Source organism: Colius striatus, chromosome 21 (genome assembly GCF_028858725.1).
Source record: "Colius striatus isolate bColStr4 chromosome 21, bColStr4.1.hap1, whole genome shotgun sequence".
In the NCBI taxonomy this organism is placed as follows: Eukaryota; Metazoa; Chordata; class Aves; order Coliiformes; family Coliidae; genus Colius; species Colius striatus.
The window spans coordinates 6340170-6357165 of record NC_084779.1 but is presented as its reverse complement, the minus strand read 5'-3'; the positions used below and the strand labels follow the sequence as shown (position 1 = coordinate 6357165).

At 39.6% G+C, this 16996-nt stretch overlaps 2 protein-coding genes across 4 annotated transcripts in view; both read left to right on the top strand.

Moving 5' to 3' along the window:
• The first annotated feature begins 564 nt into the window (after positions 1 to 564).
• On the top strand, positions 565 to 4014 carry RBP7 (retinol binding protein 7). The gene is made up of 4 exons (XM_062013082.1): positions 565 to 644; positions 2882 to 3060; positions 3318 to 3419; positions 3766 to 4014. The coding sequence occupies exons 1-4, from the start codon at positions 572 to 574 to the stop codon at positions 3814 to 3816; spliced, it is 405 nt and encodes a 134-aa protein (XP_061869066.1). The 5' UTR covers positions 565 to 571; the 3' UTR covers positions 3817 to 4014.
• Positions 4015 to 6881: 2867 nt separating this feature from the next.
• The window catches only part of UBE4B (ubiquitination factor E4B), a 35735-nt gene continuing 25620 nt past the window's right edge, over positions 6882 to 16996 (top strand). For all 3 annotated transcript variants that reach the window (XM_062012910.1, XM_062012909.1, XM_062012908.1), the window contains exons 1-4: positions 6882 to 7082; positions 11715 to 11901; positions 14367 to 14502; positions 15052 to 15139. In XM_062012910.1, the coding sequence (XP_061868894.1) occupies positions 7059 to 7082; positions 11715 to 11901; positions 14367 to 14502; positions 15052 to 15139 (435 nt within the window). In that variant the 5' untranslated portion in view covers positions 6882 to 7058. The remainder of the gene's footprint in view (positions 7083 to 11714; positions 11902 to 14366; positions 14503 to 15051; positions 15140 to 16996) is intronic.

Below are 16996 nucleotides of genomic sequence, written 5' to 3'. Positions count from 1 at the left end.
GAAGGTTACCATCTGAATCCTGTGATCTACTCCCTGTATGGTCTGCCACAATGTATAGTATCTAAAAAAGCATCAGTGGGAGTAACTTCTGTATCTGTCCTTCACTGTATGTGTCAAGACTAAAAAGTAAAAGGGGAAGATAAATCTTCTATATACACAGGAATACTTTTTGCCTGTTGTTGTGATTGGCTATTTTTAGGAGTCAAAAGTGGATTGCAAGAACAAGTATAGTAATGACAAAATCTATATATGGATCCCTTAAAAGTATCTATATAAGCTAGATACAGGTTAAACCAGTTTCTGATTTGCAGTTGGACTCTTGGGCTAGTAACATTTGCCCCACACAAAGATTTCAGGAACTGTGAACTTTTCCCTCCAGTGCAGCTAAAGCTGTTCTACAAATCCCCTCCCACCTATTGGCTCAGCAATAGTACCCTTCCCCTCCATCAGAAAGGCTCTGGGATGTCATCCCACCCACAGTCTGCCTTATATAAGGCCTGGATGGAAAACTACTTCTTAATTTTTGCTTTTTGGTCCGAGATTGACTGCATCTTCCTTCCACAGTCTGGCAATGCCTGTGGATTTTAGTGGAACCTGGAACCTTACCAGCAGTGACAACTTTGAAGGTTATATGGTGGCCTTAGGTAGGTGAAAATACCCAATTCTGTCCTTCATCCCTGCTGCTCTAAAGGTCCTACTTGAATTTTAAAAGTCTGAGTTCTTCTAAAGCATACATATTGCTGTAGCTTTTTTTCTCTGAAAGGCATTGGATCTTTGTTTGTTGATGGCATTAACTATACTTTAGCCTATCACCCAAATATCACAGCTTTCAGGAATTTCTCCACCTAATACTTACTAAAAGCAGAATTTTTATGTAGCTTTCATCACAGAGTGTGACCTGTCCATTCAATTTCTCTTGCTTTTGAGTACAAACTTACAGAACCTATATCCAGCTTACAAAATATTTCTCATGTTACTGTGACTTGCTAATAACTCTGTCTCTCCTCTGGAATGCTTAAAGCTGACCTCTTCCCTTGGTCAGATCTGTTAAAGAGATTAATGCTGCTTTAATGAGGAAGCAAGAAGTTCTTGGTACTTTGTTAGTTTTCTTGTAAAAAGCTCATTACAGAGTGTGACAGCAGGCAACCTTGCATGCTGCCTTCTCCTTGCCTCACTCACCCCTTTTTGGCTCTTTAATTTGGTAAACTGATGACTATGAATGTCCGTTGTTGGTTGTTGTACACAGAACTAGAATAAAATCAGTTTTCTGGCTATATTTATGCTGGATTATTTACTTTAATGGTGAAAGCACTCTTCTCTGTTTCTGAAGTGTTATTACTTGGAGGAAAAAGGGTTCTCTTGCAAAAAGAATTTATTCCTTAGTTTGAATACTAAATAATATACTCTTGATGTGTTAATGTCTTAAAATGGAATAGAGATTCCATCTGTTCTTGGATAATAAACCATGTCCAGCTAAGTAAAGGGCTTCTAAAATGAACTAAAACTGCAAATCTTGTAAAAAATGCAATTTATTTTCAGCATGTAATTGGGAGAATTTACTGAAAAATAAAGGCAAAAAATCCCATTAATGATTTACAATGTCTCTTTACTTGTGCTTGGTTGGCAGTATGCTGAACAAAACAAGGACTGAAATTAATATTGTAGAGCTAGAAATAAAAACTTCTCTGTCATGGTAAGTAGAGTGAGGTGGCTAACATCCCATTAGCTGAATAACTAGAGAGTTATGGGTAAGGACAGGGCTACTCCAATCCCAGCCTCTCCTTCAATTTAATATCTGCCTCTAAAGAATAGGTTTGGAAGTAATTTCTATTTATGCAAACTTATAATCTTGTTAAGGCCAGTAGTGAATTCAGACCCCTCTATGCTAAAATAGACTGGTAGCCATGTAAAAAGCCATGACTGACAGATTCTGACACTTCTGTAATGCATGCAGGAATGAAGTCCCACTTCCAACAGAGACCACATAATGAACTGCAGGGTTCAACACATGGTAGCTGAACACACCCTGTCAAAATCACAAACCCAGCCTGTATCAAGTGAGAAACTTCTGGTAGTCCTATAAAATGACAGTTTCAATCTAGATGATGAAAACAACTAAATTAATTACTACACAGCTCCTTATTTTACTCATCGATCTTCCTGAAAACCTAACTCTGAGTGTGCTATTGGGATTCTGTGTAATTCAGTTGCCTGCCAAATCCATGGCCTGCTCCTCTAAAGAAACAAACATTCACCAGAGTAATAGAAAAACTCTAGAAGCACTGCTTTAAGCTCAGGAAGATCAAGGTTCTGTTAAAGGTGAATGATCATTACGGGTAATGAAATATTTTTGACAAGTGTGATGTTCTAGTTGCACTTACAGTATAAATAGCAAGTGGCATGTCCTGAAAACAAACGTGAGTAATTCATTTTAGGACAGACCTTCATTTCACTGTATTAGTGTACAAAGATTTCCTCATATTCATATAATGGCTTTCCTCTGACAAAGGATGAGAATAGGTATTAATGATAGCAGGGGTTAAGTCTGAGACCAAGCTTGGGTGTCTATGTGGGGGAAATGAATTATCCCTGACTTAAGAGGACTCTTCTGAAACAGACTGACATCTTGCATGGGAATTGTGCAAGCATGGAGGGAGGGAACTGGTTTCTGAAGAGCAAAATGTATAAGCACATGACTTGATCTGTGTAACACATAGCTTTAAGCAAACAAAGAACTCTACCCAACTCCCCCAAAAAACCCCTTGCGTAACAGTAAGGTCAAACTATCTTAGAAATGCCTAGTAGTAATAAAGTTAAGTCTTGACTACCAAAAATGGCTGGTAATAAATAGAACTCTGACCTTTTTTGTCTTCTGTCCAAGGTATTGACTTTGCAACACGCAAGATTGCAAAAATGCTGAAGCCTCAGAAAGTGATCAAACAAGACGGTGATTCTTTTTATATCCATACCACTAGCACATTCAGAGATTATTTGCTTGAATTTAAAGTTGGAGAAGAGTTTGAAGAAGATAACAAAGGTCTGGACAACAGAAAATGCAAGGTAAGACCAAATATATAAAACTAGTGTCATGATCAGTCCAGGTACTTGAGCTTAAACTGTTTCAAGAATCCTATTTGTAATGCAACACAGCGGTAGGAGTCTGAATTACAGACAAGGAGTATCACTTTCCCTGACTGAAGTGAGTCCTCAGGAGGATTTAGGTCATTTTCATTGTCAAAAAAGGACATTGTCTGTGAGTATACTGCAGAACTGAGACAAAGAAATACAGAAATACTTTTTTGTTCCCTCTTCCACAGAGCCTAGTTACCTGGCAAAACGACAAACTCGTCTGTGTCCAGACTGGTGAGAAGAAGAACAGGGGCTGGACTCATTGGCTTGAAGGAGATGACCTTCACCTGGTATTTACTTCATATTTCTAATAATTTGTATCTATGTGACAAAAATAAGCTCTAAAATGTGCTCGTCGTATGCACAAGTCTTCTAGCTCTGTAGTATTTGTAATGGATGGTATATGAAGAGCACATGCTGCTTTGATTTCCATTTAGCTGGAACAACTTCATTGTTTTGCTGTCATATAGTTACATTCAGAATGTTAAGCATAACCCACTAACATGACAGCAGAGTGGTGGTCAGTAATGGCAGAGGATCTATGTTAACTTCTACAAGCAGTTCCTTTGATTCTTATATATATATAGATATATATATATATATATATATATACTTTCATGTTTTCCTTTGATATAGGAGCTTCGTTGTGAGAATCAAGTGTGCAAACAGGTCTTCAAGAGAGCTTGAACAGGTGTACTAGTTTCTACATGGAGAGACAGCTACCTATGGGAGTTGATGCGTCCTCGTGTTCAGCAATGAATGCAGGGACAAGAACTGATTCCTTGCACCTATTAAACCAAATGACCTGATGTTTCTTGCTCAGGAAATACATCTGTTGTCACTGGTGTGAAAGACCTTTTTTTTTTTTCCTAATAAATGCCTCAAACCAGTCTTAAGTCCCTCACTTCTGAATGTGTTTAGGAAAGAAAAAAAAAAACCACCAACACCCCAAAACACAAGTGATACGGTTTCATTATCTTAGTGCTCTAAATCAAAACAAGAGAAACTGCCCATTTAAAGGGGGCTTAAGATCACTCCCAAAGTAGAGGAGCTAGCAAAGAAACAAGTACTCTCCCTTAATCTTGCTTTAGGCATGCATCAGAATCTCCATCAAGGCTGGGGCTCTGGGGTGTCCTCCTTACCTAACTGCCCTGATGCTCTCCTGTCACCACACTCACAAGAGCCTGGCTCCAAAGCTGTGAACATCTCATGATTGCTCTCAAATGAGAGGACCCAGAAAAGAAACATTTATCTGAATCTCCACCAACACTGGAGTTCCTCTTGTTTTGGAAGGATTGTGTGACAGACACCATTTTAGAGCTGTACGGTGGCTAAAGTTTGAGTGTCGAGACAGGAATGCATTGGGATGGTTTGGTAAGGATGGAAGCCCAGAGCCTCAGCCTTTTTTAAGCAAAAAATAGTTCTAAAATAATCCCTAACATTTTAAAACATAAATTGCACGACCATTCTGATACTTATGTCAGTTCATTATTATTAAAGCTACTGCTGGAGGCAGACAGAATCTGTTGAAGCGTGGAGGGCATTTTGTTAGACTGACCACCCCCATATAATTACTAAAGGACTGAGTAAATTTAAGCTAGTTTCTAAAACATGAAGAAAATAACTAGAATTCTTTAGGTAGTTAAGGAAATCTGGGAGACCGGCAGTAAAATCCCTGCTGTTTATCCTACAGATTCTGACAGTATTTTCTTTCTGGAACTGAGCAGCTTTCATTTATTTGAAACAAAATGACTGTTACCATCTTATTCAAATATACATAGCGTCAAACCTACTGTCACATCTATCAGCAACACACAGCAAGAGCCAGGCAGACTGTGCTACTCCACTAGATGGCATGTGGGGAACGTATTGAATCTTCATTCAGTTCTACAGCTCCAAGTATTTATACTGCAGTATTTGAAGTGTTAAATATTGCAGATACTCTGAAACCCTACATCTTTTAGGCTGTGCACTCCCATAAGATATGCATGAAGCAATCCAGAAATGATGACATCAAGAACTCTGTTGGTACAAAGAGAGACTCCAAGTAGAAACCAGAAAAATGTAACCTTAGAAATCTTTGTGACTGGAAGCAGACAATTCATTAGTGAGGCTGCTATTAAGAAGGCTTTACTGTTAGAAATATAGAAGAGTTTTTATCAGCAGTGATATTGCTTGTCTTATTGCTGCCTTTCTATTTCAAATTGCTGATTTGAAAGCAGGTACTGCTATGCAGAACTTGCTTGAGAATGCTTTAGAGAGCTTGAAGATGAGAGAAGCTACTATAGTCACTAAACCACTTATCCTGATTTCATTTATATGCAAACCAATTAACATTCTTTCACAAAGCAGAAATTAAACATCTCAAAATGCAAGGTGAAAAAAAGAAAGGGAGCATTTACGTGTTATGGAAGTGGGGAAAAAAAATAAGACATTAAGATAGCCTTTGCCAAGAAGATATGCACTTGAACTATAGGACAAGAATAAAATTCCCCAGAGAAGCATTTGAAGGGTTTTATTCAAAGGTGTTTCAGAACACCTCAATTATTTTATGCTATTGCTCTGACAGTGAAACTATTTATCAACCAGCCTCTGAGGTTTTTTGAGTGTATTTCCCAGACAGGTAAAATGTGTTGCCTTCTGGATTCTACAGTCAAAATAGACAACAGAAACACAAAAGAGCAGCCAGGATTCACAGCCTCTAAAACACTTTCTCTAATGATGAGCTGAAAAAAAAAGTTACACAAGCAGTTTATAAAACTGTAAAGAGTCACAACACTGCTCGTAGTTTGTTCTGGCTGTTCTGTTCTCTGGCTGAGTTTAATTTGAAGCAGAAAGGAAAAGAAAGATGAGAAAAAGATTACTATTTTTCACAAAAAATATAATTTTGTAGTATAATGAAAGTACAACCTGCAAGACAAGGTCGTGTTTTTACACAAGAAAGGAAAAAAACACCTCAGGTTTCACCTGCACCTGGAAAAGGCTAAAGGCCCGGTATACACTAGGGCTTAGTGTCATTACTATCTCTTGATAAGTTAAACGGAATGTAATATTTAAACAGAACTGTAGTATCTCGATCACTCATCACTGAGAGGTGGGCTAATACCTTAAAGGATCGAACATATTAAAACGCGAACACTTGGAGAGCCTAATCCCAGCTCGGATCCCCACATCCCTACCTGAGGGGCTCCTCCCACCTCAGAGCAAGCGCCGACGCCTCAGGCAGCGGACAGGTCACTGCTTCCCGCCTTTCCCCCCACCCCTCACACACCCGCTCCCCTCAGCCCGCCTTCCCCAGGCCCCGCCTCCCCGGCCTCGGCTGGTCCCGTCCCGCTCCCGCCCCTCACGGCTGCCTCCCCTCAGCACGGCCCAGGCCCCTGTCACCACGGCGCGCGCGCGGGCCGCCCCTCCCGCGCCGCCACGACGAGCCGCTGGGCGCCGCCCCTCCCGCGCCCCGCCTCCGCCCCGCCTCCCGGCGCTGCCATTGGTGGGCGCGGCGCGGGGCCCGGCGTGCCCGGCTCCCTCCGCGGTACCGGGCGGTCTCACGTGATCCCGCCCCAAGATGGCCGTCGCTGCCCTCTTGTTTTGATGAATAATCTCTGCGTGGGGCAGGGGCCGCGGCGCAGGCGGGGGCCGGAGACGAGGCCGAGGGGCGCGGGACGGCTGAGGCGGGCGGGGGGCGGTTCCTCCGTAGCCGCGGCAGAGCGAGGCGGAAGTTGAGGCACGGGAGGGCGGGCGGGCGGCTGAGAGCGGGCTGGGGGCGGCGGCGGACACGGCTGCCGGCGGACGAGGTGCAGCGCGGCCGCCTCGGAGATGCCCTTGTGAGGTGCCCCGGGGGGCAGAGGCGACAGGAGAGCGCTTCCTCAGAGCTGCCCCTCGGCGGGGCAGAGGAAAGCGCCCTCCCTCCGTTCACCATTAAGAGGAAGGCGATGGAGGAGCTGAGCGCGGATGAGGTGAGTCTGCGGGCCCCGGGGCCTGGGGCCTGAGAAGGCGAGTGTGAGGCGCCACCGGGGGCGGCCGGGCCCCACGGGGTGACGGCGCCGAGCTCGTCTTGGGGCCTTTGCCTGACCCCAAGGTGAAACCTGTATGTGAGAAGGAGCGTTACTGAGGCATTGCCATCGCCCGCTGTCTGTACTCAGTGTTTTTCTTGTTTCTCCTTTCTCCGTGCCGTTCCTGACCTACGACCCCCTGGCCGGTCGATGGGGTTGAATTGCGTCTCTCTTGGTTAATTGTTTATTTTCTCCTTCCATCTGCTAGGTAATCCTTGTGTGGAGGATGACTCTTCTCTGTGTTAAACGCCAGGCATTTTATGTGTTCTCTGTGTGGGATTTGTAAAGAAATATCATGACTTTTTAACTTAGTAAAACACAATTTTGTATCTTTGCAGAGATATTTATTGTATAATTATATTTAGTATCAGTTATTGATAAAACACTTTCAAACAGGCTCACCAGTTTCTTTTTTGAAAATTGAGCCTCATGTTCTTTCTGTTGGGAGTTAAATGTGTGATGTTGTGATTGACAAAATACCTCAAATGGAATAACATAAACGGTTTCTTGTTTCTACTTTTTAAAAGGTGATTTATTTTTTTTTCAATAAAATGTGGGCTAAAGTTTTATGTTTTGTTCATATTAAATGAGTTCTGTTGTGGTACTGATCAGGATATTGGGAGTTTCCTACCATGTCAGTGCCATGTCCAAATCATGTACAACTTCAAATCTTCACTCATATCTTTAAACCAATATGTTCATGTTTAATATTTTAAATATGAAAACATATTGAGAACATAAACTGTATTGTGTAGTAGCAGCTTCAGCATAGGCTCATTGCTGTACTTAGAGTCCAGGGAGGATCAAAAGAAGTGAATTTTGTTTTATATCATATCTTACGGTAGTATTGTTGAACAAGGTGGCTGCTGTTGTCACTCGGGTTTTTTGGTTGTTGTATATCATGATTTAGCAGGAACTAGGAAGAAATACTTCATACTGCCTACTTGATAAAGGTGCTCGTGTTCTAAGGAATATCTGTGTTGGAAGAGTGGGATGGCATGTTACTGTTGTCATTTCTACTGCCAAAAGGGCTCTCTAATTTTAGAGGTGTATTTCATGTGTACTTTGTTTACGTGCAAGTCTTCTAATTGTTAGACAGCATCTGATCATGAGGTGTTTTGTGATTAATTTCAGAATGATTTAACCTATGTAAGCTTGTTTGTGTCATTGCTTCAGTGAATTACTGACATCATCAAAAACACTGCATCATGGAACTGAGGCTGCGGAAAACGAATTCTCCAGTAGGGACTCATCTACCTTTTCTGGCAAAAGGTTTGTCTCAAGTGACTCAAGTTTTTTCAACTACAGTTCAGCTAGGACCAAAGCTGACTGGTCTTTTAGGTGATTGCTTGAGACAAACTTAGTCTTAAATCGTTTTAAGAGAGTCACACTTGTCACTTCTTATTGTTAATGGACTCCTCATTGACAAGTCAGAGCCAAGTCTTGTTTTAATATTCCTCCACGTGTCCATTTTCCTGTTACATGGCACAGAGGTGGACTCTATGGAAAAATATTCTTCTCCAATATGTTTTATGTGGCTTGTGTCTGATTCAAGCTTTTCATCTGTCAATGGCTGAAGGGCAAAACCCACTTCACTGAGGTTAAAATTAATTCCCACCATCTTGTAGATTAGGTTATCTTATTATATTGAACCACGATTAAGTATGACATTGACAGATTGTAACTTCAAAAGAAGACAGATACAATTGATAATGGCTTTGGGATATATTTTTAGCTTTGAGGAGATATTTTCCACTGCTATCAACAGTGTCTCTCACTGCAATTTTCTCAGCGCTTACTTTAATAAAGCACTAGAAATTGTCATTCACAACAGACCTTACTAAAATCTTTAGCAGAGAAAAGAAAATTCCTTTTTAGTATATGAATTTTGGCATGAGTGATGGCACAAGATGAGTACAGGAAAAAAGAAGAATCAAGCCAAGTGTGGCATACAGTGTGAAGGAATGATGTGAACTTAGCATCTTTAACATCTACATGATTTTTGAGTAGTTTAGATTAGTCTTTTCTAAGCATAGAATGTGATGAGTGTCACTAGAAAATAAAGCATTTCTTAAACCAATTTAACATGTTATAATGAATGCAAGAGAAAATGCTGTCCCTTCAAATTATCCTTTAATGTATAGTCTTGGAACTCTTCTACGATGATGATGGTGAGAGTCTAAGGAAATTTCTTATTCTAAGCAGTTGCCACTAAAGCAGATGTTGATAACTGGGCTTCTTTATTATCTCTGAATCTTCCTGGTTTTATCTTTACTGGTCTGCTGTAAAGTTAAATTATCAGTTAGCTGTCTTTAGGAGGGTGCTATTTTTACATTGTTGTTATTTATTTAGCTGACAGCTTTTAAGATCAGTAAATATATTTCTGAAAACTATTCAGAGCCATAGTCCAGATGTGTCAAGCACAAACTGTACTATTAAAAAACAGTGGACTTCTTCAATCCATTAGATAATTTTTTAATTAACTTTTAAAAACTATATTTTATAGAGTTGTGCTCTCTTGGGAAGATGAGCATGGTTTGTTCCATAGCCTATGCAATAATTAATACCAAATAATTTGTTGCTGCTAGGTAATATAACAATGCATAACAGCTTTGTCATGTGTCAATGTCGCAAATGCTTATTGTGGAAATCAAGGGTTGGGTATTATTGAGGTACCCAAAACCTTCCTAAGAAAATATATAAAAAAACCCAGCTATGTGTCTTTTCATGGTAATGTGGAGAGTCATTCAGGCTGAAATAAGAACAGGTCACTTAGAACTCCCACAGTTCTAATGTGTCATCGGTGTTTTGTGAATGCAATGGGTTGAGGCCTTGTTTGTGCCTAGTATTGTGCTATCAAGCTTCCTCTTCTGAGTGTTGTACCCTGAGCATTAAGCCTATCTTCTCTCATCTTGATGCTGTTTAGTCTTAAGGCACAAGGGAATTAACTGGTACACACATTCTATCCAGTTTCATGATGAATTCTCAAACTTCCCTTTTAGACTGCACCTTTGCCTTTTGAGCATATCTTCGTTTCTCCCCTTTTTTTTTGCTCCCACATGAAATCAAGATAGTTAAAAACTTTTTAGAGACCCTAATATGTCTACCTTCTACTTATGGCAAAGCTAAGCAATTTATTTATGAGCTTGGCAATGCGAGGCTAATGGTTGGACTTGATGATCTTAAAGGTCTTTTCCAACTGTAACAATTCTATGATTTATGCAATAAGCTCCCCTATTTTGTTTGACGAGGAAGGATTAAGACATTCAAATCAAAGCCTTATTTTGTGTGTTTAAAAAAACCCCCCTATTTTCTATCCACCTTCTATGTTCATGTGGTGACACCTGTCATGGAGGGAGATGAAGTTCCAGACAGTGTTTCCCCACAGTTTTTGAAGTCTGATTTAATGTGATCTGTTGTTCTTCCTGTTGGAGTAGGTTTTACAGGCCATTAGATGACTACAGTGATGTAGCAGAGACATTAACTTGACACAAATCTTTTGTTCACTTTTTCACTTACTTGGCAGTTCTTCAGGATTTTCTTTCAGAAATGAAAACTGGTACATTGCATGCATTACTTGAGTATTGTAATACAAAGAGAGAATAACATGGATTGCTTATTTTTGCAAGGAGTGGACACCCTTAAATATGAGACTTATGTTTTGTACTGGACCTATTTTAGGCTGAAGAAGTAAGCTTTCAGAACAGATTCGCAGAGGCAACCTATGAGAAATAATTTCTTTTCTGATTTTCACACTTCAAGTTTCACTTGAAGCACTTGAGATTGAGGTTTATGTTTTATTTTGTCTGTTTTTCTTCTCATGTATAGTATTAGTTTTATGTGGACACATACTAATTTTCATATGGCAATAACAGGGCAGATGTTTCTCTGTCTTGCTAGTAACATTCACAGACTTCCAAAAATTCTGTGTGATATAATGTCTGTAGGTGATGAGTGTGTTATTTACTGTCTGTCTTTACTTTTCAAGATACTTCTGTCCAGTAAATGACTTGTATATTTTTAGTGTTGCAGATCTGTTTCAGATTACATTGGAGACTGGTCGACTTCAATAACTTACAACTAGATTTTCTTTAGTGCTGGTATTTTTATTAGTATCATGTGGTGTGAAATTAAGGCAAAGGTCATGTTCATATTCTACCTTTTATCAGATTAATAGAGTTTGTTTCATCAAATGCCAAAATAAAGGGGGTGGAGTGTTACAGGTTTTGAAATTGCTGAGCAGTAAACGTTAAACTTCTCTTACACAACTGTTGGAGGGACACACATGGTGTCCTCTAGTACAAATTGTTTTCCAAGGCTTAAAATCTGAACATGAGGGGTATTTTAATCACATAGTACAGAGAAACACCAGTAAGCCTTATGTCCACTTATCAGGTTATCAACTCAAGCTTCTACATTGACAGTTCAACAGCAGTGAGTGCCCCTGTTGTGGAGGAGGGCCAAAGGGCAGCCATGGGCTGCATATACCTACATGCCAAGTAGTTGATTTGCTTCTGTTTGTTTTCTGTTGTGCAGATCCGTCGAAGGCGCCTGGCTCGGTTGGCAGGCGGACCGTCCTCCCAGCCTACCACACCGCTGACGTCACCGCAGCGAGAGACTCCACTGGGACCACCTGTAGTAGCACCAGCCCCGGGGCCATCCCATAGTCTAGGTCTAAATGTCCATAGCATGACCCCAGCTACCTCTCCAATTGGTGCATCAGGTAGGCTGGCACATGAGTGATAAAAATTGTTATTGTGTGTCTCCTGGAAATTATTACCCAACTCCTTACTTTTAGAACATCAACACCATTTCTGTTGTTACTAAATATAATTGTCAGACAGAAGCATTCTAAAATGGGGACTGAAGGTGCTTTTCATTTTCCAAATTAAAAATGGTTAGATAGAGTTGTTATCCAAGTATTGGTAAATGAATGGCATTTAAAATATGGGTTACCAAAGCTTGAAGTTTGTATTACCATTTCATATTAAGGAAAAGAAAGCCTATCTGTCATGGAGACAGGAAAAAAAACCCCTTTTCTGTCTTGCAACAGAGTTTTCATTGATTGGTTTCTTGGTATGTTTTTATAATCAGTCACAAGTTCATTTTTGATCTTTAATTGCTAGCATTTGGCATGATTAAAAATAGTAGACTGTTACTGTGCATTGCCAGTGTAAGAAGAAGTATTTGCTTTCTCCTTTATATTGCTTTGCCAACTACAGTATTTACTGGAGTGAATATGAGTAGGATATTTACAGATGGTATTTATTTCATAAGGTATGAATAATGCCTGATCTACTAAAACCAGCCAAATGCAGGAAACCTGTGAAGTTGTGAGAGTTGCTTTGTAGAGAGGTGGAAACGGTATTCTTGTGTAATACCACTTTCACATAAAATTAAAAAACAATGATGTTGATGTCAAATTGTGTATCTTGGAAATCAAAACATATTGGCATATTTTCCAGTATTGTGATCCTCATCTGACAAATTGCTTTGCATGTTGTGTTACTAAGGTAAAAGTTTCACAAAATCCATCTCAAAACAAATATCAGTATAACACAGTCATTTAGGTTGGAAAAGATCCCCAAGATCACAGAGTCCAAGTGGTTGATGTCTGTACAGTGAGGTATCCAAAGCTGCACACAGTGCTCAAAGTGATTTCTAATAACTTGAAATCAGTAATATTTTTTTCCCAGTACTCCCTGATAACCATGAAGAGTTCTTGGCTATTTATCAATTTGCTGTCTCAAATTTTATGTTTTCCCCTTGGCAAGTACAGTAATCGACAAGCGTAAATTCTTAAATGTGAGGGTGAGTGAGCAGTGGAACAGGCTGCCTGGGTGGGTTTTGAGTCTTCTCTGGAGACTCTCAAAACTCACCTGGGTGAGTTCCCATGTGACCTTCTCTAAGTAGTCCTGCTCTGGCAGTGGAGTTGGACAAGATGATCTTTCGAGATCCTTTCCAACCCTTGAGGTTCTGTGATTCTGATTGAATTACAGTGCTGGTCTGATATACCCAGAAGTGAGTCCTTCCTGCTTATTTTGTTGTTTTGTGTCCAAAGCAGGACAGAGAAAAACTATCAAAAACATCTCCTGAGAAAAGCCCATGGCAGATGGAATTTAACACTGTGCATTATCCTCATGATTGTAGACAGAAACTCAGAAGCCAAGATGACTCTTTTTTCTAAGAGCACTACCAAGGTCACTTACCGTGTCACTCAGCTTGTGGTCACGTTACAATTTTAATCCATGTTAGGTCTGATTTGCTGAAAGGAGTGTTTCTCATTGACTGTCCCTCTGCTGTTGTTAGCAATGACATGGTGAGGTGGATCATGGTCTTAAACCAGGTGAAAACTAACTAATGATTAGTTTTCCAATCGATGAGGTCCTAATCAGTGTTACTGCACAACTGTATAAACAGTACTGCCAACAGGACAAGAGGTATGGAAACACCTGAAGGTGGAAATGTTTGTGTATTGGCAGTCAGGTTTATCAGGGTTTGAAGTGGTCAGATAGCTAAGGTCTTAAGAGACTTCTGTTTTAAGAATTCATCTACCTACACTGGACAGACAAAGGTCTTCATTGGAAGTGAGTCCAGCTGTTTATATCCTGACGTCCACCAGCCACACTTCAAAGCCATTATATTGTTGTACATCTACTGGTATTGTACTTAGTGCATGTTGTTAAGACTACTTTGATGCTCATTTTATTCTTGTGCTGATAATTTCACAGTAAATTGTGGAAAGCTTTATGGGAAGATTAGTTTTGGCCTGTATCCTTGCCTAAGTGAACTCCATTGTAATGGCCAAGCCTGAAGTCATATTCCTATTGGACTGACTTTAGAGGGGCTTTAACGAAGTCTTAAGGTAGAGCAATCTTATAAGAGATGAGTTTCCTATGACATTTTGTTTTAATGGGAGTGAATCTCTGGGCACTTCATGGATGATAGTTTGTTGTGCTCTCTGTGTTGTAATGCAGGTAAGCATACCTATGTTGCTGCTATAACAGGAGGTAGAAAATATGATTATCTGCAGTCAAATGTGAATATTAACATTTATTTCTTGGTACATTACTAAGAATGCTTAAAAGCTGCACTGAAAAGCAGTATTTCCTCTCCTTTTTCATCCAAATAATTGTGTAGTGCCTTCTCATACCTATAGTAGTAATCTTGGTGGTGCCTTTTCTCTAGGAGTAGCCCACCGAAGCCAGAGCAGCGAAGGAGTGAGTTCACTCAGCAGTTCTCCATCTAACAGCCTTGAAACACAATCTCAATCTCTCTCTCGGTCTCAAAGCATGGATATTGATAGTGTCTCCTGTGAGAAAAGGTAAAAAATGCAGCTTGTAAGCCAGCAAATACTGTGCAATGCTAATCACCAAAACTAATACAGGAAAATATTCTGCCATTTCTCACTTCCAGCCGTGTTAATGCAATAGGGTTAAATGCTTAAAAACGATACACTGTTTATACCACTAATGCTTTTTCTAATCTGGTTTGAATGGGAATTCCTGGCTTAAAGGGATAAAACACAGAGCATTATGTTAGACATTAAGCAATCAGCATATCTGGTGGGGAATAATTCAGCTACTGTATTGAAAAGCAAAAAGGATATGGGATGTGTTAGCTGTGTCGTTTATATTCCCTACTGAAGAAGTGCAGTATTGTGTTTCTTGAACTCAAAATAAATGTAACATGAGAGGCATTTATCCAGTAGTGATTTGAATTGCTATTTGTGCATATGGCTGTTCCCGTTGCTTCGGTTTTTCTCTGTTGCTTCTGCTTAAGGTGACGTTCCTTCAGTCAGCATCTTGTAGAGCACCATCTGTAGCATTTTTCTACAAGTTAATGGGGTTCTTTCTCTTATTTCCACTTATAGTATGTCCCAGGTAGATGTGGATTCAGGAATTGAAAACATGGAGGTTGATGAGAATGATCGCAGAGAGAAGAGGAGCCTGACAGATAAGGTGAGTCTGGTTGGACATTCTCTTCCAAATTGCATTTGGATATCACTTTAGCACCCAGCTTCTGGATTTCATCACAGAACTTGTTCACATATACGATTTAAGAGTGCTGTGTGTTCACTTCTGGTGTAATGTATGCTTCTGTTAAGTAATAAATTAACTTTATTTTATGAAGATTTCACCTTAGACTTGATAAATTTTGCCTTACTTTCTGTAGTATTCTTGAGGCTTCTGTCACATTCCTTTCCTTCTCCAAAGGGACAACATTGTTTTTTTGGAGAAATTTCTTACTGGAGCTGTTTGTAGCAAGTGTTCCATGTCATAGAATAGAAACAGAAATGAAGTATTTAGCACAGAGGAGAGATGCAGAGTTTTTAGCTTGTAGTGAGTTCAATTCTGTGGATATTTTGAGTATATGCTCAAGAGGATGGATCTAGCCCTCAGATGTCATCTGGGAATGATTTCTTCATTGTGTTTCCTCAGTAAAATTTGTGATAAGGGAAAAAAGTCAAAACCTCTAATATCAAAGCTGCATTTCAGTTATCTCGGATGGGTTTATAGGTGATATTTGAAAGCTCTGAAGAAAATGCTTTTGTCTTATATCCTACAACAATGACCTGTTAATGCCGAGATATGTTTTTAATATGCAGTAGACCTGAAGAAATCTCTCAAACACTTCTGAAGTTTGTTGCAGCTCATCTGTATAGCATTTAGAGGTCTACTGACAAAGTCCTGCTTCACGTTAGGTATGCTGAAGTAGTGCTAAGTAATAAAGGTTTTCTTAATGACATTGTAAGAAAATAAGAATGTTTAGCTAAGTTTAAACGGGTGGTAGAACCTCTTAAAATAGAAATAGCAAGTAAGCAAGTGCAAAGTTCTAATACACTTCCAAAATTGTCATCTTTGTAACTTGATGTGAAATAAAGCTATAAAGAAATGAGACATCATTGTAGTGGAGAGAGGTTCCTTAAACAACTCTTGTAGTGATCATTAGATGTCTTTGTTTACTCCTGCACTGTCAGTAATAAGGTCAGTTGGTAAAAGCATGGCTTAAAGCCATGTAGCAATAACCCCGCTGCAGAATCTTTTCCAGTCAATTCCTAGCGTCAAATCAGGCAGTCAGACAGCTTGTGTAGTGCTACTGTGAAATAAACAGCTTGGAATCAAGGACAGTCTTGAAGGGGGGAGCAGTGGAAATTAAAATGAAGCTTTGCAAAATCGGTTCAGTTCCTTTTACAATATAACCTTCTCTGCAGAAGTAGGCAGGACAGGTATTTGAGTACTAGAACATTAAAGTACTTGTAGAGTGATTAAGTTCATAAATTTTGGCACATTAATATATTTTTATTGCGTAGTAAATGGTCTGAAGGAAAGCTTTTGAAAAGTGTATAGTGCTGGTAGTTGCTGCAAGTCTCTGATAAATGTTGGCTTACCTTGTGGCCATCATTGGTCTCAAACTTAAAGGAAAAAGGGAGCTTTTTAGTGGCTACCTTGTTTTCCATCTGAACTTTTTAAACAAAAGTAGTATTATTATTTCAAGAAATACTGTAAACAGCAGTACAACGTGCACATGCATTAGTCACATATCAGAGTCTCCTTTTTTTTTTTATTGGCTAGGAAATAACTGTATCTCTTGCAGGAAAACAGTCTCGAAGCTAAAACTTTTTCTTTCTTACTGTACAGCTCTGGAATGTGTTTTGGGAATTTGGTTCCTGCTGGATTTGTGTATTTCTGCTACATGTTTTCTGCATCTCTTTTGTGTTTCCTTGGGGTTTCTTTTTAAAAAAAAATAATTTGTCAAAAATATAGATTTATGTCTTCCTAAGTGTCCAAAATCTGCCTTTAAGAGGTATCCTGAGA